Source organism: Rattus norvegicus, chromosome 15, assembly GCF_036323735.1.
Source record: "Rattus norvegicus strain BN/NHsdMcwi chromosome 15, GRCr8, whole genome shotgun sequence".
In the NCBI taxonomy this organism is placed as follows: domain Eukaryota; kingdom Metazoa; phylum Chordata; class Mammalia; order Rodentia; family Muridae; genus Rattus; species Rattus norvegicus.
The window spans coordinates 18,655,160-18,680,382 of record NC_086033.1 but is presented as its reverse complement, the minus strand read 5'-3'; the positions used below and the strand labels follow the sequence as shown (position 1 = coordinate 18,680,382).

General features: G+C 41.9%; 1 protein-coding gene and 2 long non-coding RNA genes across 17 annotated transcripts in view; 2 read left to right on the top strand and 1 right to left on the bottom strand.

Moving 5' to 3' along the window:
• The window catches only part of Cfap20dc (CFAP20 domain containing), a 245,665-nt gene extending 226,844 nt beyond the window's left edge, over positions 1-18,821 (bottom strand). For 13 of the 14 annotated variants that reach the window (XM_063274380.1, XM_063274382.1, XM_063274383.1 and 10 more), the window contains exons 1-3: positions 18,583-18,739; positions 16,342-16,431; positions 13,600-13,693 (exon numbers count right to left, since the gene is read on the bottom strand). In XM_063274380.1, coding sequence (XP_063130450.1) covers positions 13,600-13,693; positions 16,342-16,431; positions 18,583-18,603 — 205 coding nt within the window. In that variant the 5' untranslated portion in view covers positions 18,604-18,739. Of the gene's footprint in view, positions 1-13,599; positions 13,694-16,341; positions 16,432-18,582 lie in introns of all 14 variants that reach the window. The other variant, NM_001014137.2, reaches the window with a different exon arrangement.
• On the top strand, positions 1,895-16,844 carry LOC108353016 (uncharacterized). The gene is made up of 3 exons (XR_001841498.3): positions 1,895-2,651; positions 15,381-15,493; positions 16,349-16,844. It is a non-coding gene; the product is annotated as an uncharacterized LOC108353016 (long non-coding RNA).
• An 81-nt stretch (positions 18,822-18,902) lies between the features above and the next one.
• Positions 18,903-24,485, top strand: LOC120096927 (uncharacterized). Of its 2 annotated transcripts, XR_010057896.1 has the most exons (3): positions 18,903-19,280; positions 20,167-20,406; positions 20,748-24,485. It is a non-coding gene; the product is annotated as an uncharacterized LOC120096927 (long non-coding RNA). The 2 variants fall into 2 exon arrangements; XR_005493867.2 differs by having other exon boundaries at positions 18,903-20,406.
• The last annotated feature ends 738 nt before the right edge of the window (positions 24,486-25,223 follow it).

The window sequence follows — 25,223 nt, the reverse complement described above, 5'->3', positions numbered from 1 at the left end:
TCCATTTGTCTAAGAATCTCATGAAGTCATTATTCTTAATAGCCAAGTAGTACTCCATTGTGTAAATGTACCACATTTTCTGTATCCATTCCTCTGTTGAAAGCCATCTGGGTTCTCTCCAGCTTCTAGCTATTATAAATAAGGCTGCTATGAACATAGTGGTGCATGTGTCCTTGTTAATATGTTGGAGCATCTTTTGGGTATATGCACAAGAGAGGTATAGCTGGATTCTCAGGTAGTACTAAGTCCAAATTTCTGAGTAACCTCCAGATTGATTTTCAGAGGGGTTGTACCAGCTTGCAATCCCACCAATAATGGAGGAGTGTTCCTCTTTCTCCACATCCTCCCCAGCATCTGCTGTCACCTGAGTTTTTGATCTTAGCCATTCTGACTGGGGTGAGGTGGGATCTCAGGGTTGTTTTGATTTGCATTTCCCTGATGACTAAGGTTGTTGAACATTTCTTTAGGTGCTTCTCAGTCATTCGGTATTCCTCAGCCGAGAAATCTTTGCTTAGCTCTATACTTCATTTTTTAATAGGGCTATTTGATTCTCTAAAGTGTAATTTCTTGAAATATATATAATATATATATATAGAGAGAGCATAAGCCATTGGTGTTCTGTTTAGGAAATTTCCCCCTGTGCCTTTGTGTTCGAGGCTCTTCCCCCACTTTTTCTTCTATTAGTTTCAGTGTGTCTGGTTTTATGTGGAGGTCTTTGATCCACTTGGACTTGAGTTTTGTACAAGGAGATAAGAATGGGTCAATTTGCATTCTTCTACATGCTGACCTCCAGTTGAACCAGCATTATTTGTTCAAAATGCTATCTTTTTTCCCACTGGATGATTTTAGCTCCTTTGACAAAGATCACATGACCATAGGTGTGTGGGTTCACTTCTGGGTCTTCAATTCTATTCCACTGATCTCCCTGCCTACATTCTACATTTCTAATGTAAACTGTTTTATACTTTCCTGAGCAACATAGGTCACGTCTACCTTTTATCCCAAAATTTTCAATAAACAAACACAATTGGCCAAATGTGTTTATTAATACTTATTAATATTTTCATCAACGCATACAAGAATAACTTCTTTTAAATTACCAAGCTCATACATGTGTTCAGAGAGAAATTCTAAGGTAAGCAAAACAAAAATGTGGACATGAAAGGCTCAACTAGAAAATTTTCCAGGAATGTGTTCTACCACATTTACAGGTGTGGCAACTGGAGATCTGACCCACAAAAGCAATGTGAGATGGGAAATGAGGTCACTTCAAATAAGCCTGTCAGCCAGCCTCTCTGGTCTCTAGCACTGCTGTAAATAGAGCTCGGAGAACACAAGATCAAATGAAATCGCCCCTTTCAAGGGTCCCTGATGTATGCCACAAAGCTTGTGGAATCAGTATTGTTCCCTTCAAACACAAAGAGGAGCATGTAAAAAGAGCATTTCAGGAATGAAAGATCCTTTCCTCTAGACAAGGAACTCTGCCATTTCCAAAAGGCTTTCATGTGTGGTGATGGTCTGACAAGATAAGAGCTTTCATACCATTTGACGGGTTGAATCTGTACGTCAGCAATGCTAAATAAACTCCACTACAGTATATGTTCCCCTGGCCTAGGAAGAGTAAACTGACTCTTTGTATCTGCACTGCATCTAAAACCACTCTAAGTAATATTGAATATAGATCTTATTATCTTAAAAATGTTCATCAAGTATATAAAATAGAAATTCCTTGTCAAAGGGGTAAAGCTCTTATTTCTTTTTCTTTTAAATACTGAAAAACACACTCGACTTGTAAAATACTGAGAGTTTTAAGCAGAGGGTTCACAGTTGTTTCATTAGAACACATGACAGATGGCATACATCACATACATTTTAAAAGGATTATGTCATCCAAGAAGTGGGATGAGGCCCCAACAATCAGTCCTCCTCATTGCCCAGAAACCTCGGGATGAACTCAGTCCATGGTTCCAGTGACAGCCTTAGTGCATCTTTAACTTCCTTCTCATCCCTAAAACTGGGTTAATAATTTCCATCTATACATCAAAGAATTTGCATGAATTAGTGTTATCATTTAACAAAGAATATTGAACACATGCTTTCACAAAGGTTTTGTACTAAGGCTGACATAATTTATGGCCTCTTGGAATGTGCAATATGGCATCACAATAGAGAAAGCCAAGAGTTCCATGGCAGCATTTAACCATAGGTGCTTGAGGAGACACGAGGACGATCAGTAAAGGCAGTCTTCAAGAATACGCAGGAATGGCCAGGCGACGGGGAGGGGTGAGGATCAAGGGAAACAGACTGTAGGGAAGTAGTCCGTCTTATAATGGAGGAGGGATGTCCATGAGGAAGGCGAAACAGCTGGGCTAACCTCAGAATGTTCAGTGGGTTAGTATAAGACACCGGAGGGGAAAAGAACAGATCTGAAATCCAATCATACGGAGCCTTGAAGGCTGTGAGAAAGACACCAGCCAACCTAAAATCAGCGGGAAGCCACTCGCTCATGAAATTCTTCAATACAGATTGATTTGATTATATACAATGATACAAAACAAACTGTTTCTGGGAGTGGAAATCTGCCTTCTGAAAATGGAAAAAACGATGAAACTTCTAACCACTGCACATCAGCATCATTAGTGCTGTTCATGGTAAGAGGGCAGGGCAGGGAGTGGAGATGGGCTGACATACAGGCATGGTATGAAGGACGGGTATGACCTGAGTTCATGGCAGGGGGGTCTCACTGAAGAGAGGACGTCTTGGGTAAAGGCTGGGAAAGAGGACACTGATGGATGTCAAAACAGCAGCATAACTTGAAGGGGTGGAATACAGGCCAGAGAAAGAGGTATGAGAGAAAAAGCCAGAGAGTTAAGAGGGAACCAGATAGTTTATACTCCCGTAGAGAAACTATCTTTAAGAAATGGGACAGTTTTCAGGAGAAGAATTACATGGTTTGCATGTCACTCCTAACTGAAGAGCTCTACTCTGGCTAATGTGATGCCAGACAGTAGAGAACCCCAGTAGAGAGTGACTGCAGTAATCCAAGCCTGAGAGAGTGGGGTGAGCAGCACTGAGGGGTAAGAAGCCAGCAGTTTCGATCTTTGTGCCAGTGCCAACAATATCTTCTTAATGGATAGAATGAACAAATAAAGAAAAATGGAAGCTGATTTAATGAGGAATCCTGGTCTCCTCAGTTGAAAAGACAATGCTATTTGCTAACCTCAATGAGGCAGCCTAGGAAGAAGAGGGATTCTGAACAGCCTTGGCCAGCAGCTGCCCTTTATATACGCTACTCTCAGGCCGTCTAGGGAAACAGACCAGTAAGTACCTAGCGAGCGAGACTGGAGTTCAGATGGAAATGGCATTAAAAATCCATGGTCCTGAAGCTGATAACCAGGGATGGCATGTAGCTATAGAGCTAAACGTAAGTCCAGGGCACTCTGGCATTCAGATGGTGACAGGAAATGAGGAAAGAAAGAAGGAAACTGTCAACAGTGTGGTACATGGTAGGAAGGAGGAGGAAGGTTTGAGATATCCTAGGAGGGAAGGGAGACAAGCCTATCCCAGAGGTGTCAGCAGATGTTCCCAGAGGTGAAGGTGAGCTGAGAACCTGCCCCTGATTCGGGAACAGAGAGGACCATTCACTCTGCTAAGAACATTTAATACAAGGGTGAGATCACGGTCGCTTTAAGGGTTTTAAATGGAGCAAGACATCATTTAAAAAGAATACCAAAGTAGCAGTAGGAGGCTTGGGGGAAACCATAAGAAACCATCCTCATCTTTCAGAACAGCTGAACTTAGGCTGTAGGGATACAGATGGCCAGACACACACTATTTGATTCAAATGACTCAGCGGGGAGACCAATGACTTTGAACGTGACTCTTGGAGACAGAGTCCCTACTGGATATTTATGTATGACAGTGATGCTTCTCACATGGGCAACTCCGTATAACACAGTCCACGCTGAAGGGTAGAATAGATTTATCTAACTGGTGAACGACACACTGAAGTGTCATTACCAAGGGCAGATGCTTACAGTTAGAAATTAGAAACAGAATTGTCAAAGTTTCTTATTGTGGCAAATTTAATAAACGTATTGAACATCAACTGTATGTCATTATGGAGTTAGGGGTTACAGAGAAGAGGATTCACACCCTGGCGGATAGGCCTGATAGGCACATGGGCTTGGGTTCAACCTCTAGCAACACAAAACAAAAACGTATTACAAAGAACGTCTACTGAGAACCTTCCACGCTCCAGGCCCTGTAGAAAGACGTTGCTGTTGGTACCTGACTCGCCATTTTAATTTCCATTATGAGCTGTATGGATTCTTGGCTTTACGTACCATTCTAAGCACTAAGTAACACACACCCAACTAGGAACTATGCGGAAGTCACGATTTACTCATGACAGCAAATTTACTTTTAAAAGTTTTAAAAATAATTATCTTTTAATTTGTTTTATTGCGGTTTATAAAGAAACCACAGGGCTGCAGGGAAAGCTCTGTAGATAGACGTTGCTTGTCAAGCTAACGACCTGAGTTCCCTTCCCAGAACCCACAGAATGGAAGGAGAGAAATGATTCCCCTAAGTTGTCCTCTGACCTCCATGCACACCAGGGTGCATGCATATACTCACACAATAATAAATCAATGTGATAACAACTTGAAAACACAATGGGTTGATTTGTTTAGGATTTACTTGTTTAGGGTTCATCAAGAACAATTTAATTCAGAAAGGTTACTACTTAGGAGCGGTCAGCCAAACTTACAAAATTTCGCTATGAAACTTTCTTGTAAGTAATGTTGTCAGAAACACAAATGAACTACCAAATGTCAAGTTTGCATAAAGCCTATGTTTATTCTTAACATAGGAATACATAATGATAATTGAACTTAATTTAGATGCTAATTGAAAGCCATTTCTCCTCTATTCAAGTCATGCTTTCTAATTTCGGTTTAACCATAGCAACCTCAGACAGAAGGTCATTTTATATAAGTAAAAATAACTGTGAACTTCTTTTTTTTTTTTTTATTAACTTGAGTATTTCTTATATACATTTCAAGTGTTATTCCCTTTCCCGGTTTCCGGGCAAACATCCCCCTCCCTCCTCCCCTTCCTTATGGGTGTTCCCCTCCCAACCCTCCCCCCATTGCAGCCCTCCCCCCATAGTCTATTTCACCTGGGGTTCAGTCTTAGCAGGACCCAGGGCTTCCCCTTCCACTGGTGCTCTTACTAGGATATTCATTGCTACCTATGGGGTCAGAGTCCAGGGTCAGTCCATGTATAGTCTTTAGGTAGTGACTTAGTCCCTGGAAGCTCTGGTTGCTTGACACTGTTGTACTTTTGGGGTCTTGAGCCCCTTCAAGCTCTTCCAGTTCTTTCTCTGATTCCTTCAACGGGGAACCTATTCTCGGTTCAGTGGTTTGCTGCTGGCATTCGCCTCTGTATTTGCTGTATTCTGGCTGTGTCTCTCAGGAGCGATCTACATCCGGCTCCTGTCGGTCTTCACTTCTTTGCTTCATCCATCTTGTCTAATTGGGTGGCTGTATATGTATGGGCCACATGTGGGGCAGGCTCTGAATGGGTGTTCCTTCAGTCTCTGTTTTAATCTTTGCCTCTCCCTTCCCTGCCAAGGGTATTCTTTTTCCTCATTTAAAGAAGGAGTGAAGCATTCATATTTTGATCATCAGTCTTGAGTTTCGTTTGTTCTAGGGATCTAGGGTAATTCAAGCATTTGGGCTAATAGCCACTTATCAATGAGTGCATACCATGTATGTCTTCCTGTGATTGGGTTAGCTCACTCAGGATGATATTTTCCAGTTCCAACCATTTGCCTACGAATTTCATGAACTCGTTTTTGATAGCTGAGTAATATTCCATTGTGTAGATGTACCACATTTTCTGTATCCATTCCTCTGTTGAAGGGCATCTGGGTTCTTTCCATTTTCTGGCTATTATAAATAAGGCTGCGATGAACATAGTGGAGCACGTGTCTCTTTTATATGTTGAGGCATCATTTGGGTATATGCCCAAGAGAGGTATAGCTGGATCCTCAGGCAGTTCAATGTCCAATTTTCTGAGGAACCTCCAGACTGATTTCCAGAATAGTTTTACCAGTCTGCAATCCCACCAACAATGGAGGAGTGTTCCTCTTTCTCCACATCCTCGCCAGCATCTGCTGTCACCTGAGTTTTTGATCTTAGCCATTCTCACTGGTGTGAGGTGAAATCTCAGGGTTGTTTTGATTTGCATTTCCCTTATGACTAAAGATGTTGAACATTTCTTTAGGTGTTTCTCAGCCATTCCGCATTCCTCAGCTGTGAATTCTTTGTTTAGCTCTGAACCCCATTTTTTAATAGGGTTATTTGTTTCCCTGCGGTCTAACTTCTTGAGTTCTTTGTATATTTTGGATATAAGGCCTCTATCTGTTGTAGGATTGGTAAAGATCTTTTCCCAATCTGTTGGTTGCCGTTTTGTCCTAACCACAGTGTCCTTTGCCTTACAGAAGCTTTGCAGTTTTATGAGATCCCATTTGTTGATTCTTGATCTTAGAGCATAAGCCATTGGTGTTTTGTTCAGGAAATTTTTTCCAGTGCCCATGTGTTCCAGATGATTCCCTAGTTTTTCTTCTATTAGTTTGAGTGTGTCTGGTTTGATGTGGAGGTCCTTGATCCACTTGGACTTAAGCTTTGTACAGGGTGATAAGCATGGATCGATCTGCATTCTTCTACATGTTGCCCTCCAGTTGAACCAGCACCATTTGCTGAAAATGCTATCTTTTTTCCATTTGATGGTTTTGGCTCCTTTGTCAAAAATCAAGTGACCATAGGTGTGTGGGTTGATTTCTGGGTCTTCAATTCTATTCCATTGGTCTATCTGTCTGTCTCTGTACCAATACCATGCAGTTTTTATCACTATTGCTCTGTAATACTGCTTGAGTTCAGGGATAGTGATTCCCCCTGAAGTCCTTTTATTGTTGAGGATAGCTTTAGCTATCCTGGGTTTTTTGTTATTCCAGATGAATTTGCAAATTGTTCTGTCTAACTCTTTGAAGAATTGGATTGGTATCTTGATGGGGATTGCATTGAATCTGTAGATTGCTTTTGGTAAAATGGCCATTTTTACTATATTAATCCTGCCAATCCATGAGCATGGGAGATCTTTCCATCTTCTGAAGTCTTCTTCAATTTCTTTCCTCAGTGTCTTGAAGTTCTTATTGTACAGATCTTTTACTTGCTTGGTTAAAGTCACACCGAGGTACTTTATTTGGGTCTATTATGAAGGGTGTCGTTTCCCTAATTTCTTTCTCGGCTTGTTTCTCTTTTGTATAGAGGAAGGCAACTGATTTATTTGAGTTAATTTTACACCCAGCCACTTTGCTGAAGTTGTTTATCAGCTTTAGTAGTTCTCTGGTGGAACTTTTGGGATCACTTAAATATACTATCATGTCATCTGCAAATAGTGATATTTTGACCACTTCTTTTCCGATCTGTATCCCCTTGATCTCCTTTTGTTGTCTGATTGCTCTGGCTAGAACTTCAAGAACTATATTGAATAAGTAGGGAGAGAGTGGGCAGCCTTGTCTAGTCCCTGATTTTAGTGGGATTGCTTCAAGTTTCTCTCCATTTAGTTTAATGTTAGCAACTGGTTTGCTGTATATGGCTTTTACTATGTTTAGGTATGGGCCTTGAATTCCTATTCTTTCCAGGACTTTTATCATGAAGGGGTGTTGAATTTTGTCAAATGCTTTCTCAGCATCTAATGAAATGATCATGTGGTTCTGTTCTTTCAGTTTGTTTATATAATGGATCACGTTTATGGTTTTCCGTATATTAAACCATCCCTGCATGCCTGGGATGAAGCCTACTTGATCATGGTGGATGATTGTTTTGATGTGCTCTTGAATTCGGTTTGCCAGAATTTTATTGAGTATTTTTGCGTCGATATTCATAAGGGAAATTGGTCTGAAGTTCCCTTTCTTTGTTGTGTCTTTGTGTGGTTTAGGTATAAGAGTAATTGTGGCTTCGTAGAAGGTATTCGGTAGGGCTCCATCTGTTTCAATTTTGTGGAATAGTTTGGATAATATTGGTATGAGGTCTTCTATGAAGGTTTGATAGAATTCTGCACTAAACCCGTCTGGACCTGGGCTCTTTTTGGTTGGTAGACCTTTAATGACTGCTTCTATTTCCTTAGGAGTTATGGGGTTGTTTAACTGGTTTATCTGTTCCTGATTTAACTTCGATACCTGGTATCTGTCTAGGAAATTGTCCATTTCCTGAAGATTTTCAAGTTTTGTTGAATATAGGTTTTTATAGTAAGATCTGATGATTTTTTTAATTTCCTCTGAATCTGTAGTTATGTCTCCCTTTTCATTTCTGATTTTGTTAATTTGGACGCACTCTCTGTGTCCTCTCGTTAGTCTGGCTAAGGGTTTATCTATCTTGTTGATTTTCTCAAAGAACCAACTTTTGGTTCTGTTGATTCTTTCTATGGTCCTTTTTGTTTCTACTTGGTTGATTTCCGCTCTGAGTTTGATTATTTCCTGCCTTCTACTCCTCCTGGGTGTATTTGCTTCTTTTTGTTCTAGAGCTGTTAGGTGTGCTGTCAAGCTGCTGACATATGCTCTTTCCTGTTTCTTTCTGCAGGCACTCAGCACTATGAGTTTTCCTCTTAGCACAGCTTTCATTGTGTCCCATAAGTTTGGGTATGTTTTACCTTCATTTTCATTAAATTCTAAAAAGTTTTTAATTTCTTTCTTTATTTCTTCCTTGACCAGGTTATCATTGAGTAGAGCATTGTTCAATTTCCACGTATATGTGGGCATTCTTCCCTTATTGTTATTGAAGACCAGTTTTAGGCCATGGTGGTCCGATAGCACGCATGGGATTATTTCTATCTTTCTGTACCTGTTGAGGCCCGTTTTTTGACCAATTATATGGTCAATTTTGGAGAAAGTACCATGAGGAGCTGAGAAGAAGGTATATCCTTTTGCTTTAGGATAGAATGTTCTATAAATATCCGTTAAGTCCATTTGGCTCATGACTTCTCTTAGTCTGTCGACATCACTGTTTAATTTCTGTTTCCATGATCTGTCCATTGATGAGAGTGGGGTGTTGAAATCTCCCATTATTATTGTGTGAGGTGCAATGTGTGTTTTGAGCTTTAGTAAGGTTTCTTTTACGTATGTAGGTGCCCTTGTATTTGGGGCATAGATACTTAGGATTGAGAGTTCATTTTGGTGGATTTTTCCTTTGATGAATATGAAGTGTCCTTCCTTATCTTTTTTGATGACTTTTAGTTGGAAATTGATTTTATTTGATATTAGAATGGCTACTCCAGCTTGCTTCTTCTGACCATTTGCTTGGAAAGTTGTTTTCCAGCCTTTCACTCTGAGGTAGTGTCTGTCTTTGTCTCTGAGGTGTGTTTCCTGTAGGCAGCAGAATGCAGGGTCCTCGTTGCGTATCCAGTTTGTTAATCTATTTCTTTTTATTGGGGAGTTGAGGCCATTGATATTGAGAGATATTAAGGAATAGTGATTATTGCTTCCCGTTATATTCATATTTGGATGTGAGGTTATGTTTGTGTGCTTTCATTCTCTTTGTTTTGTTGCCAAGACGATTAGTTTCTTGCTTCTTCTAGGGTATAGCTTGCCTCCTTATGTTGGGCTTTACCCTTTATTATCCTTTGTAGTGCTGGATTTGTAGAAAGATATTGTGTAAATTTGGTTTTGTCATGGAATATCTTGGTTTCTCCATCAATGTTAATTGAGAGTTTTGCTGGATAGAGTAACCTGGGCTGGCATTTGTGTTCTCTTAGGGTCTGTATGACATCAGTCCAGGATCTTCTGGCCTTCATAGTTTCTGGCGAGAAGTCTGGTGTGATTCTGATAGGTCTCCCTTTATATGTTACTTGACCTTTTTCCCTTACTGCTTTTAATATTCTTTCTTTATTTTGTGCGTTTGGTGTTTTGACAATTATGTGACGGGAGGTGTTTCTTTTCTGGTCCAATCTATTTGGAGTTCTGTAGGCTTCTTGTATGTCTATGGGTATCTCTTTTTTTAGGTTAGGGAAGTTTTCTAACTGATTTTGTTGAAGATATTTACTGGTCCTTTGAGCTGGGAGTCTTCACTCTCTTCTATACCTATTATCCTTAGGTTTGATCTTCTCATTGAGTCCTGGATTTCCTGTATGTTTTGGACCAGTAGCTTTTTCCGCTTTACATTATCTTTGACAGTTGAGTCAATGATTTCTATGGAATCTTCTGCTCCTGAGATTCTCTCTTCCATCTCTTGTATTCTGTTGGTGAAGCTTGTATCTACAGCTCCTTGTCTCTTCTTTTGGTTTTCTATATCCAGGGTTGTTTCCATGTGTTCTTTCTTGATTGCTTCTATTTCCATTTTTAATTCCTTCAACTGTTTGATTGTGTTTTCCTGGAATTCTTTCAGGGATTTTTGTGTCTCCTCTCTATGGGCTTCTACTTGTTTATTTATGTTTTCCTGGAATTCTTTCAGGCATTTTTGCAATTCCTCTCTGTAGGCTTCTACTTGTTCTCTAAGGGAGTTCTTCACGTCTTTCTTGAAGTCCTCCAGCATCATGATCAAAAATGATTTTGGAACTAGATCTTGCTTTTCTGGTGTGTTTGGATATTCCATGTTTGTTTTGATGGGAGAATTGGGCTCCGATGGTGCCATGTAGTCTTGGTTTCTGTTGCTTGGGTTCCTGCGCTTGCCTCTCGCCATCAGATTATCTCTAGTGTTACTTTGTTCTGCTATTTCTGACAGTGGCTAGACTGTCCTATAAGCCTGTGTGTCAGGAGTGCTGTAGACCTGTTTTCCTCTCTTTCAGTCAGTTATGGGGACAGAGTGTTCTGCTTTCGGGCGTGTAGTTTTTCCTCTCTACAGGTCTTCAGCTGTTCCTGTGGGCCTGTGTCTTGAGTTCACCAGGCAGCTTTCTTGCAGCAGAAAATTTGGTCTTACCTGTGGTCCCGAGGCTCAAGTTTGCTCGTTGGGTGCTGCCCACGGGCTCTCTGCAGCGGCAGCAACCAGGAAGACTTGTGCCGCCCCTTCCGGGAGCTTCAGTGCACCAGGGTTCCAGATGGTCTTTGGCTTTTTCCTCTGGCGTCCGAGATGTGTGTGCAGAGAGCAGTCTCTTCTGGTTTCCCAGGCTTGTCTGCCTCTCTGAAGGTTTAGCTCTCCCTCCCACGGGATTTGGGTGCAGAGCAACTGTGAACTTCTTATCAAAACTTCCGAAGAGGTTGTGTGAAAGGCATTAGTGCTACAGAGATCACGCAAACTGTTCCGTTGTTACACTGCTTTTCGTGCGACGGGAAAGCCAGATTAATTTTAATTGCAGGACATTGTGTAAGAAGTACATTAGAAGATTCTGCTTCTTCTAATTAAAAGCCATCATCATTATATTTAAAGAGGCAATTATAATACATTAAACCAGATTTCTGAGGAAATTAAGGGAAAAAAAGTAAAAAAAAAAAAAAAAAAAAAAAAACCTGAACAAGAATAGAAGGGGAAGGAGAGTCTATGTTTAGTCACTTCGGGGAAGTGAGGACTTTTTCTCAGAGCCAAAGGGAAGGCTGCTAGGCCTGAGTGATGTCATCAGCACCATGACCATAGATGCAGAGGGCATCTGGCTAGAAGGCAGTCCGACCGTCTTTACATGCTCAACAATAAGGGCAAAAGAGACTAGCCAGTTTCAAATGGGCAAGTTCCTAGACTTGTTTCATAAAGTCGATATCCGGAAATAGGTGAACTGCACCTCTCTCTGGTAAGAAAAAAAAAAGCTACAGTTGTAGACATGCATTCCTGACTTATTTCAGGTTACTTTACTCACAGAGGCAAACGTCTATGAAAATAAAAACAGCAGCAACAAAGCACCTGCTGTCACTCACACCCCCGGCTGGGAACGATGAGGAAGCCATGTTTACTTATGGCAGCAAGTTAATTTAAAAATCTTAACAATAATTATCTATTCTTAGTTAAGGTCTACTTCTTATATTGGGTTATAAAGGAACATTGGCACCACTCTTCAAGTCCTCTTGCCTCTGCCATTTGCATGGCTTGTCCGATCTTAGAAATTTAGGCTTGACAGCAGCAAACCACTGAACTGAGAACAGGACCCCCATTGAAGGAGTCTTAGAAAGGACTGAAAGAGCTTGAAGGGGCTCAAGACCCCATATGAACAACAATGCCGACCAACCAGAGCTTCCAGGGACTAAGCCACTACCCAAAGACTATACATGGACTGACCCTGGACTCTGACCTCATAGGTAGCAATGAATAGCCTAGTAAGGGCATCAGTGGAAGGGGAAGCCCTTGGTCCTGCCAAGACTGAACCCCCAGTGAACGTGAGTGTTGGGGGGAGAGCGGTAATGGAGGGAGGATGGGGAGGGGAACACCGATACAGAAGGGGAGGGGGAGGTTTAGGGGGATGTTGGCCCGGAAACCCGGAAAGAGAATAACAATCGAAATGTAAATAAGAAATACCCAAGTTAATAAAGATGGAGGGAAAAAAAAGAAATTTAGGCTTGAAATGGTACGTACGTAAAGCCTAGAAGCTGTACAGTTTACAAGGAAAATTAAAATTAGATATCAAGTATGAACAGCACATTGTCCCACAGGACCTGGTGCACGGAAGGAACTCAACAGATGTTCCTTTTAATAGGCTTTGGGTTTTGTTGCCAGGGATTGAACCCAGGCTGGTGAGCCTACAGGTAGGCGCTCTATCAGTAAGCATACGTGCAGCCCCTCAATAAATGCTCTTAATGAATGAAGACGGGGCAAATGGTAAACGCAAAAGAGAGCTGCCTCTTTATTTCTACAAAATATTATAAATCTACATTTAGCCGATAGGACATGGTTCATGAAAAGTCTGGTTATATCAATACATTATATTACTCAAGGTTCACCACTTTATTGAAAACCTAATCTGGTGACAGAGCCTTAAATTCTAACCTATTCACTGCTGACACCTGCCCTCTGGGCCACGCCTGCCCTCTGGGCCACGCCTCTAAGCCAGCTCACAGGTTCTGTCTGCTTTAAAACACTGGTGCTAATTTTCACACTGGAATCAATTATTACTGCAGCTGTCAGTTAAAAAGCGTTCACATCTGTACTTATTAGATATTAATATTCCTAAAGGTTTATCAATTCTTGTTACTAATAATGTCTTGTATAAATTATTTTTTTTATCATTTTTTGTTCTTTAAATTACGAAGTCGGGTACATGTCAAAATCTTGCCTGAACCACCTGATTTTCTAATAAGAACCCAACGTTTATTAGCTCACCTATAAAGCAGTATGGTGAAAAATTTCCTCGGGCAGAGTTAGCCTCAATAAATATAATTATAGTAAGTGGCTGCTCAAATAACCTCCTAGGTCTTAAAATAGTTCTGAATTTCAACAAGATAGTGAGGCAGGATTGGTTCTACACGGCATGGCATACAGCTCATTCCCACGGTAAGACTATCACATGACTTCGCCTCAGCAGCGGCCACAGAAGTCTTCCAAGCAAGTCTGTCTGCTTCGAAGACACAACGTGTAGTTCTCTCAAACGTCAGGGTGCAATGTTAGAAGTCTTACTCACGGATTTGCTTATTCTCCTTCGGCAACTGGATTCTGTTGGTTTGGCTGCTGCCTTCCAGGACAAACACAAAGCTTTTAACTTCTTTATCAAACTCCTAGGAACAAAGTGAAAACAGTAGTAGTTGAAGCATATACTATTTGACTTCTACTGCAAATCAACAGGAAAGAGTCTGTCTCTAGCCTGCCCCTCCCTCCCTCTCTCTCTCTCTCTCTCTCTCTCTCTCTCTCTCTCTCTCTCTTCCAAGAGACTTAAAAACAGACTCACACTTTGATGATGCTTTTCCCCCCAAGACTTCCTGTGGATGGAACAGAAAACCACACCAACCATATGGCTAATTTCTTATTGTGTGAAAACATCATTCCAAATGGAAATGGAAAAAACAAAGTTCTCCACTGCGGGGACTCCAAAGCCACTCCTCTGGTTTGGGGTAGAGCTGTTTCTTGCTTCTTGTGTGCACGGCTGATTACCGCTCCATGCCACACCACGGCAGAAGAAAGTACCTGACCAGTGCTGAGTTCACACTAACACGTTCTCTGCTTTCAGGACCAGCTCCAGTGGAATTATGTGTTACTCACATCTCCCGTGACTTTGAAAATTACACGTATGACTTACTTAAAAACAAATATAAGTTAAAATGTAATCATTAAGCCTATCTAGGAGAGAGGACTAGGCAGAGAAGAGCACTTGTTCTTCTAGAAGACCCAAGTTCAGTTCCCGGCACCCGCCCTGGACGGCTCACAACCACCTAGGCATCTGGGGGATCAGATGCTGTCTTCTCACCTCCTTGGGCACATACAGACCCGTGTCATATTCACACGAACACACATGTAAACATAAAAATAAATCTCCTTTAAAAAGAACTCTGCATTAAATAAGTCCACGCAGTGTTGTTATAGCATCCCCTCTGCGTTTGCAATGAACATTCATGCACCGAATGCATTATTAATTTTACTTATTCGCACACTGGGCCTGTATTTAGATCTTTTCAGCGGTTTATCCAAATTTTCAACATAGCTACAAAACACTTATACGCTAATCTGCACCCAACTCGTCAAACTTAATCGCTTCCTAGTGGGACCGGCAGGTCTCTCAGTTCCTGTTACAAGGAGTCCGTTGGACTACGCCCTCTGCCTGAATGCTCTTCTGTGCCCCAGCCTCATTTGGTTGCTCTTAGCACTTGCGTTAGTTATTCTGGTGATAGCATATCCATCAACTGAAAGCCAAGCAGTATTTATCTTAAGATCAGGGTTTTAAAGGTTTTAATACAAAGTTCCTTGGGCCCATGAGCCTGGGCAAAATAGTATAGGGGCAGCGTCATTGGTGAAAGTGCTTCTTCATGGCAGACAGGAAGCAAGGTAAGGAATGGAAACCTAGGGCCAAGGATAACCTTCAAATGCCCAGCCCCTAGATCTTGACCCTATCTCCCAAAGTTTCTACAACCTCTTCAAAGAGCACCAGGTTGGGACCAAGTATTCAAACATAGGAGCCTGTGGGGATACATTTATATTTAAACCACATCAGGGCTCAGGGCCATTTACCTGGGAAAGGCTCCCCTGACTTCCCTGGTGCATACTCGCTAAGGCCAGCTAAACAATTTTCATCCTTGTCCTTCTGTGCCTTAATGTTTCCACCTATGAGAGGGGCACGTGGTTATCCATCTCACTTAGTTATTTACCTTATAGAACATTGTGTAATGTGTTTAATGTTAATGCTTAACAACTATGAAACACTTAATGGTAGCTTAAATTTCATCTATAGATATTCTTATTCTTCCCTTGAAGGCTTTCGTCTCTTGCTTCTAAACGAGAGAAAAGGATACAGATGGAGACACGTGAGGTGTAGTTGTAACAGGCGGGACTGGCTTCCACCTGATTTTGAAAGGTGTCAGTTTCTGGTGAGTGAGAAGGGCATGTGCCGGTGTGGGATGGGATTGAAAATAGGCAGTTTGGTGGTGGGAAAGCAAAGGTAACAGGAAAAGCTCATTTTGGGGACTGACAAAAACACAACGGGATAGTTTTCTGGACTATTAGGGTTGGATTTATAGGTTGTCAATCTGAAAGGCCATAGGTATTTTCCCCAAAAGTATTGAGACACCTAGACACAGGCAAAAGAACGACGAGGGGTCTGACAAGGGCTAGCTAGGCCAGTGTCATGAAAGGATAAAGCAAAGGCTTTCAAGGTCCTTACTGGAAAGTGACTGGCACACATTAGTGGAGAGATAGAGAACTCAGAGGCAGTAACTAAACCTGACATGAAGGGAAACAGAAGAGAATGTGGCCTGAAGGTCCCAATCAGACTGAAGAACAAACATGGGGAAGACCTGAACAAGTGACCTTAAGAATCAAAGACTGGGCTGGGAGAAAGATGTCTCTGTGTCTCACTTGGTAATTTCAGGGGTCCCGCTGTTTGTGGCGATGAAGTAGAGGCTGGGGTAGGAAGGGTAAGTCTGCAGTAGAACGGAGGAGGGCATTAGAGATAATGAAACCAGGAAACCAAGAGGCCCAGGGCTCAGAGAGATTTTCTGACATCAAGGTCAGCTAAAATGATGGAGCAGGACCTAGAAGACACAAAGCAGTCACATGCCACTTGGCAGTCTTAAGCAGCTAAGGAGCCGATGACACAAAAACCTTTGAGGGTGAAGGGACGAGAAAACCAGTTCTGATGTCTGACTGAAGCCTCTTTGTTCTATAACCTTCCCTCATATGTCTTCCCAGGATTGGACTCTTAATTTCTAACACTTACTTTCCAGATCACAGATGGACTGCCCAAGATCTTCCACTTTGCTCCAGGATTTTTCCCCTGAGCGCTAAAAATTTCAACAAATGCGCCTCCCTGGAAAATAAGAACGAGAGATGGAGAGTGAAAGACAATGCTATGGGAGAAATTGTATCCACCACAAGGAGACTAAAACCAGTGCTCCAGCCATCTGCCAGTTAACAGATGTGGGAAGAAACATTATCCCGGATTTTATGTTTATATTATACCTTGACTATATACAAGCCACAACCATTGTGATTTGGGTCACCTTAGCAGTGAATTAGTAGGGAATCCACTTTTAAAAACATGATAAACATCGATTGTGCCACAGAAACATTACAGATGGGGCTCACTGACTTCACATGCACAGTATGGATCAGATCTACAAAGTAGTCTAAAAATACAAGTGTAAAGGGCTCAACCTCAACTTGTGAACTAAGCCGATAAATTCTTATCATTATGCATGAATATAAACTTAGCAGTCATACCGACTGGGGCTCAATCCATACTTTCTTTTTAACTTTCTGAATTTGGAGTTACTTAATGTCCGGATTTTTCCATCTGTCAAATGAGTTGCTGGATCATACAGGCTAGCAAACATATATCAAGGACAATACCTGGCATAAAGGCATAATAGTGCCATCGAAGATTATCCACTAGAAGGGACATAGCTCAGACCCATTCTTAGCAAGGCCCAGAAAGGACTGAGGTAAATGGAGGGGGTTCTTACTGAACATCCCTGCAATATCTCTTAAATAAAACAGGAGGCAAGAGGAAGAACAAAGAGTATTTTCCATAGAGTGCTTGTTACCTTCTATAAACTCAAGACCACAAAGTCATACTAATGTAAAAATGCTAAAGATAGTTCTAACTGTCCATATACTCTGCTCATAAAAAAATGGGGGAATTAAATGATTGTCTCCGAGGAAGAATTTATTGCAAAATTTGAGAAGCTAAAGATGAAGACTAAATATGGCTTGAATTACAAGGAACATATGAAAAAAAAACTGGGTTTGTGTGTGTGTATGTGTGTGTGTGTGTGTGTGTGTGTGTGTGTATGAAAACTTACTACCTTTTTCCCTCAAGCACATATTTTTGCCTCTGACATCCAATTTCTTCCTCTTATTATTTGTAAAACTGTAAATGCTACTGCTTCTAAGGGCAGGCTTTTTTTTTTTTTTTCTATAAATCTTTAGTTTGAGCCAGCTGGGTTTATAACCAATCTTTCCCCCCACTTTTCCTATGTTTTCCAAATGGCCTACAGTAGGCATTTGTTATTTCATAACTTTATACTTGATCTACATGAAGTGAGACTAAACGAAATTTATTCTAAACCATAGAATACATTTCTTTTTTTTTTTTTTTTTTGGTTCTTTTTTTCGGAGCTGGGGACCGAACCCAGGGCCTTGCGCTTTCTAGGTAAGCGCTCTACCACTGAGCTAAATCCCCAGCCCCTAGAATACATTTCTAAAACCAGGCCAAAGAACTGCACACAGTGCTTTCAGGACAAGTTCCGAACTAAGAGTTAGAGCCCACGGAATGGGCTCTCTGACAATATTCTTAATAGGGAAGTGAAGATGCTATACAGACTGCTAATTCCAAGACGAGTACAGGAGACCTAGGGCAGGAGAGCTGGTGCAGGAAGCCATCCATTGGACAAGGTGACTGAACTCTCGGACGCAGCCAGTCCAAACGCATTCCTTGGATGACTTGCTTAGGAGTTGTTTTAAAAAGTAGACTAGCCCCATCTACACATCTTCATTCTCGAGATTTAGAGGGAGGGTCAGGAAATCTGTATTTCTGTAAGTATTCACCAGTTAATCCTGATGTATCCCCAAGTTGGAGAGTCACAAACAGGAAAAAGAACACAGCACACGTGCTAACTTTAATTCTGGGTTTAAAAGGATTCATTCTGGAATTCATCCATTCACTTTTCTATTTAGCTCCGAGATACCAGAGGGCATCAACAGTGAAAACCCCAGGTGGTTAACTACTCAAGATTCTGATTCCGGGTGTGTGGAGTGGAAGAAGGTCATGACCTGCTCTGTGATCAGAAACACTGATTCTGCACTGGAAAGCACTGAGCTGGAGCGTGCATACCTCAAGGTCACCACAACTTATCCACTAATTATTTTTTATCCCCGGAGTGGAGGCTTCACACCCAGAACGTGGGCCAGCTCACCCCGGAGGAGGAAACCAGACAGTGCGGAAGCCCTTTTGGGTTACCTGGTACTCATTTTTGAACATTCCCGCAGAGGGCCCTGGGTTTGGCAGGCAGAGTTTGCCGGCTGGAGATGGACCGGCAGAGCTGGCTCTGTGCCCGCTGGCTCGGGCTCGCCTCGGTACCTCGCGCCTGCAGTCAGCTGAGCCTCCAGCCGCCGACCCGCGCCATGGTGGTCCCGGCTCGGGGAGCCGCGGCAGGGATGGCACAGCGGCCTGCGGGCTCCGCCGACAGAGTGACTGTGTGTAACCTACGTGACCGCCCAGCAGCCACCTCCGGGGACAAACCGACCGCGCCCGCGGGAACCGCGCAGCCCGCTCCGGGGCTTTGCTGCTGCACCCATTGGCTCCCCGGAGGCGCCTGCGCACTAAGCACTTCAGAGTGCTTTCCCTCCGGCTTGGCTGAGCCGTTGCCCAGGCAACTGAGGGGCTTGTTCACCTGTAACAGCTTGTAACTCATCTAAAAAAGCGTAGGGTTATCTAATTCAGGGTCTAACTCGGATCTTGTATCTCCACACCAGCTCTAAGTATTGTAAACTCTGGTAACTGTTGTTTGGTCAGGTGGTCTTTGGTTTCTATCCTCCCATACTTGAGAAATAGCAAAATATTAGTTTAGGAAGGGCTAGGAAGTGAGGGTGTTTATTCAAGGTCATTGAACCCTTTCAAAGGCTAAGGCGTCTTTAATGAAAGTAATGTATACTCAGGTGAGTGCTCCAGATACCATGCTGAAAGCTAGCTGGGGAAAAAAGAGGTCCTACCTGCACCGGGCTTACACATTGTGTGAGAAAGGCATGTAGGAGAAAATAATCCCGATTCTGGCTGAATGCCATGAACATAGATAGGGAACAGCACCGGAACAGAGTTTTAGTTTGCTATGGCTATTGTAAGAAGTTATCACCAAGTGGCTTGAGAATGAAAGAAATTTATTCTCTTATAGTTCAGAAACTTGGAAATAACAAAACGAAGGAGTCAGCGGGTCTGCCCTCCATCTGGAGGCCTGAGGAAAATCCTATCCATAATTGTCATCCTTTGACTACAGCTCACCAGTCCTGTCACCCTCCCTCTCCCCTATGTGTCAACTTTGTAGTCTCTAATGGGAATACATGTAAAGACAGGAAAATCCTTTATTAGTTATTTTTTCCATTGCTGTCACAAAATACCTGACAAAGAAAGTCAAGGAAGGAGAGTAATTCTGTATGGCAAGTATAATTAACCTGTAAGACCCTCCTCCCCTGGGGACCAGGTAACCTCGGGATGCTGGGAGTTGTAGTTCTTTAAATGTAAGGACGGTTTCATGGAAAAGTACTGTGATCTATATAGGTTGGTCGTTAAAAACTTTTGCAACACCTGTCTCAGAGCCACTCACTAGGGAAATTCCAGGTATTGGTCCTGACCAGAATCCATCTCTTGGACAGTTTTGAATATCTAATAAAGCTTGGGTCAAACTCGGCCCAAAATGGCAGACTTGCTTTTTCTGCAGCAAATCTCCAGATTAACACAAGAACGGCATGGTAACAGAAGCGTGAGGTTACATTCCATAGTCAGAACGCAGAGACGAATACTGATCAGGTCTTTCTCCATTTTATTTAGTCTTGGATCGGAGCCCCTGGGGTGGTACCACCCATGATCAGGGTGGATCTTTCTTGGTCAAACCTCTCTGGAAACAGCTTCAGACAGTGTTGAGAGGCCTGTCCCTCTGGTGATCCTGAATCCAGCCACAGAGGCCATTTGTATAGTTCAAACAAACTTTAGTCAGCATTGATCACCTCCCTTTGACTACCTCCCTGATTCATAGTCAGAGAACACTTCTATTTCATAGATGCTTATATGGTAAGTATTGATAATTACTAAAATTGGGGGAGGAGGCTGTTTTATGCAATAGTAAATAACTATCACATTCTATTTACCTCACTATGTAGACATTCTATCTAAATACTTCTGAAATTGGCTCATCTTCCGTTCACTGTAGTCTCTACTCTGATTGACCTTTCGATTGATGGATCATTTTCTCTTCCCCAAGCTATGATAACACCCTCCTATAACACTCTGTTGATAACCATTTATGGTGTGGTAAGAGTATCTTTATAAACTGCAAATCCCAGGGCTGGGAAGTAGGCTCAGTCAATTTACTCCCCATCACATAAGCAATAAGACCTGAATTTAATTCCCAGGGTCCATGGAAAAGTCAGTGCATCTGTTGTCCCAGATCTGGAGGAGGCAGAGAATGGAGACAGGGTGATCTCTGAAACGCATTGGCCAGCCAGTCTGGTGAAATTGGTGAGCTCCAGGTTCGGTCCACACCCTGACCAAAATAAAATGAAGAGTGATGGAGAAAGATACTTGATGTCAACTTCTGCTCCCCACACAGATCCACAAGTACATGTGCACACACCAAATGAACATGTACATATGTCACATGTAACACACACACACAGACACACACACAGACACAGACACACACAGACACAGACACACACAGACACAGACACACACACACACACACACACACACACACACACACACACAAAGTAAAAGTGATTCCAACCACACCAGTTTTCTGCTTCTCATCCTTTTATGACTACAGAGCCTGTGTTGGTGCTGTAAAATTGAACCCCTACCTCTGCTCCAATTCCAGCCTACCTATTTACCAACTCTGCTCTCCTTCCCAGCACACTGAGTACTTTTTAAAGTTCATGTTTATGTTTGGCACGTTCCGTTTCATTGCAAGCCTTCATAGTTAAGAGTTTACTTATTAAGGACAAATTAATAATCCCAATTAAAAATCAACTTACTAATTTATTTGTGTGTGTGTGTGTATGTGTGTTTGTGCACACATACACACACATACACATGCATGGATGTTACAGGACAACCTGAATGAATCAGTTCTCTTCTTCAACCACATGCATCTCAGGGGTTGAAGTTGTGGTAAGCACTTATGCCTATGGCTCTATATTTTTGGAACAGTAACTTCAATTTTTATTAAAAACATTGCGACAGAGCCAAACATGATAATCACTGTATATCTGAGTGTTTCTAACGTAGTTTTGTTTTTATTACTTATTTATCTTTGTTTGGTGCTGTAAGAACAAAGGATCACTTGCTGTCAGGCCAAAGACCAGCTCCTAACCCTCTGAGCTCCTAGCCAATTAAAGACATTGCTAGTTGTATTTTCATTTGCAAGTTTGGTATAGGCCTATTCAGACAATGGCTAAATCTGAAAGCTGCCACACTTAGATCAGCCTGACATAATCTGAGAGTTGGCCTTAACACTCACAGTGGTGGTTGTCTATAAAGCTCTATATAGTTCTTTAAAGATATGAGCATAAAACCGGAGATGGGACAAAGTCCAATCTTATAATAGCAATTGCTCTTCTTTAGTTTGGATGAACGCTAGCTGTGTGCAAAATCTTGGATTTGAGTATGCCTTCAAGAACATCTACCAGAACTGTGAGAGAGAGAGAGAGAGAGAAAGAAAAAGCCAGCCTTCTCAAATAACTTGGCTTAAAACAAGCTATTTATGTGTATTATAAAAGACAGTGAAACTGTTTCTTTAATTGCTATAATTTTTTAAGAAGTCAGTACATTTAGTAATTGCATTAAATTGCTTAACTTAATTTGACAACATTAAGAATTAGTCACTTTACAAGCTTTAAAATGTTCATTTTTGTTCTCTGAAGAAAGTAATTTTGTGGAATATTAATATTATTAAAGGATATGGGAAGGCATTTAAAACAGAATAGCCTAGAAACAGCTGTTCAAGGTGGCAGAATCTTTGTTTGCCAAAGTAGCTATTTAAGTTAAATGTCTGTGATTCTCTATTTGGAAAGTAGCTACTCTTTGAACTAAGAGTATACTGCTTCTACCACAATCTAGTTATGGTTTATATTTTGGCTTACAATCTATTCACCGTAAAGAGAATAAAACCAGTAGTTTGGTTATCAGAATTTGTTATGCTTTCCAATGACATTAGAATGCTTAAAACTTGAGAAGTTTATATTTTTTCCACGTTGTGATTGACTTTAGGAGTTATAATCATGCTAAGCCTATAAAATTGTTTGAACCGTGTCTGTTCTGTGGTCCTAAGCAAGTTGTTATTGAGAAAAGTTACTGATATCCAAGGTGTGTGTCTGACTAGTGGTCTGACCTGTTCTTTGACTAGAAGGTACAGCATCACAGAGCTTTTGATGTTTGTACTGTTTTTAGGGTTCTTTTTCAAGTGGTTCTGTTCAGTAAGATTGATGGAGACTGTTTCCTAACTTAAGATAACCAAGGATTCCAAGAGTTATGCAGAAACTCGTGATTCCCAGACCCAGCTGCTGCCTGAAGGCTGTCTTAGACAACGGCATTATTCTAGCCGTTGAATGTTAAAGTATGGATACTTTCCTAAAGTAGTTTATGGAATATCATACATTTAGGCTTAAGAAAATGAATATACTTACAAAATGCATTTTAGAAAAAGATTAAATTAATTGAATGTATATAGGTATTGAGGAAACTGTGGGGTCCTTTATGAAGAAGAAGAGTTCATACTGAGTAGCCAAAAGCAGATAAATATCCACGGTCACAACAAAAAATTTAAAATCTCATATTTAGGCAGAAACAATGAGGGAGAACACCTTCAAACACCCACAATCAAACACTCCTTTGTTGGCTCCATTGTCATTCTGGTAAAGTAAGAAAGAATGTAGGAGCCATGAGGCCGGCTGCCTTTCATCCTGCTCTGGTGTGAAATCACATACCACCAGACAGGCCTGCACTTCCTAGTCTACTCATGTCACAATACCAATTCCCTGTAGTGTCAGTCGTGACACTGGGTGCCTTGGCGTGGGAGGCAGCTATGCGTGAGCCAGTGCAGTGGAATGTTTACAGGTCCCAGTGACAGGAATTCTGAAGAGTTTCTGACCCTACGGTACCACGAAGCCAGACAACAGGCCCCTTCTCAACGCAGCTCCTGACTACAACGGACTCAGGGCTGCTAAGAGATCATGCCATTCCTTTTCCAAAGCCAGGCTGCACACAGATTTTAATTTACTTGTCTAATTGAACTAGCATCGCCGATATCTATGGTGACAATTTCTGAGAACATTTTCTTTCTCCTTCACCTTTGCAAAGGGGGAGACTGTCCCTTTCCGTTATGTGGAAGTTTATTTTATTCTGAATCCAAACATTACTTCCAGGAGGGAGGGGGATGACGCTCACGAGCCTAAAGGAGGAAAACAAAAGGTCACGTGTCTTCAGGAACCGAAACTTGGGATGCTCAACTGTCTTTCTCCAGAAGTATAGAAAGGAATAAACACGTCCTAGAGGGGAGACCCTAACCAGTCCAATTACCGAGAGGGGATTTCTCAGACCGTTGAGCTACCTGCAAACTGCACAGAGGAGTTCGCAGCTTTTGTGAGGCACGGTTGGGCTCCTCAGCGAAGCAGCTGGGATAACTCATCTGTTACTGTCAGAGCTTTTCGGAGTATGTTCTAGTCATATTTACACCTTGTAGCAATAAGCTTGCTGCTCTTCCAAGGTGAAATTGTGCGTTAACTAACCAAGTTGAACAAAAGAATTTGAGCCTTTGAGTATTTTTTTATTACTATCTCCTTATTCCCAGTATACTTCTCGGCAGAAACAAGTTCCTTCAGTGTGCTGGACATGGAACCCAGCTCTCTTAGCTACGTGGCGCCGTGCGTAGCTGAACGTCCTTCAGTTCCAGGACTGGCACTTCTCTCATCCACACGAAGCTGTTCTATCTTTTCCTACTACTGTCTAATCGGGAGTGTTTCTGCAGGAACAGTTCCTGACGTGTCTGAAATCAGCCATCCGAAAGCTGCTGAAAGCGAATGCTGTGTTAGGTGCAGATGCCACAGTCCCCTGTAACGCAAAAAAAAAAAAAAAAAAAAAAAAAAAAGCTAAAATTAGCTGAAAACTTTGCTGCTGTTAGGTCCTAATCTCGTGCCACGTTTTCATTCATTCTCGAAATCCCCAAGCCACGCTAAGAGGCAGGTACAAATGAAACATGTATTTTACTAAACGGCTCAGGATAAGCCAGTGCTAACCTGACAAAATGGTATTTCCTGGCAAATGCGGTGAGGAGTATAAATTAGGCTTCCTTGATGGAAGCGAGGTAGCTTACAGAATGAGTAAACTTTGTCTCTGTGTCTGTGAGTCCAGATAAACATGCGGACCAGACGACCGAGCACGTGTACGAAACGTGCCAAGTGCCAAAGCGCATGGATTTGAAAATAAACCTGGGTGTCAACTACCACCGTCACTGACTGCCCTTATTTAATGTCTGGAATACAGACCAGGATTATTTTAAATATTTTATGGTTCAGGTGCCAAGAAGTCCAAACAAGGGCTGCGTCGTGTAGCCCCTGACTGAGTCTCGGTAGCGTCGGTGATTCTCTTCACTGGTGGTGCTGCTGCTTACCATGCCTACGGGTTCCGTATTGTCAACACGTCCCAGAATAAAAGCAGGAGGCTAAACAATCTCACAAACGGATAATCATGGATGATGGACTAGGGCGAATTAAAATCAATGGTAGCTATATTTAGATAACAAAATGGTAACATTGTAAGCAGAGTTCAGATTCCTATAGAGCAGAGATGTAATTACTGTACGATATTGTTTAGTGCGGTCTGCAGCTACTCTT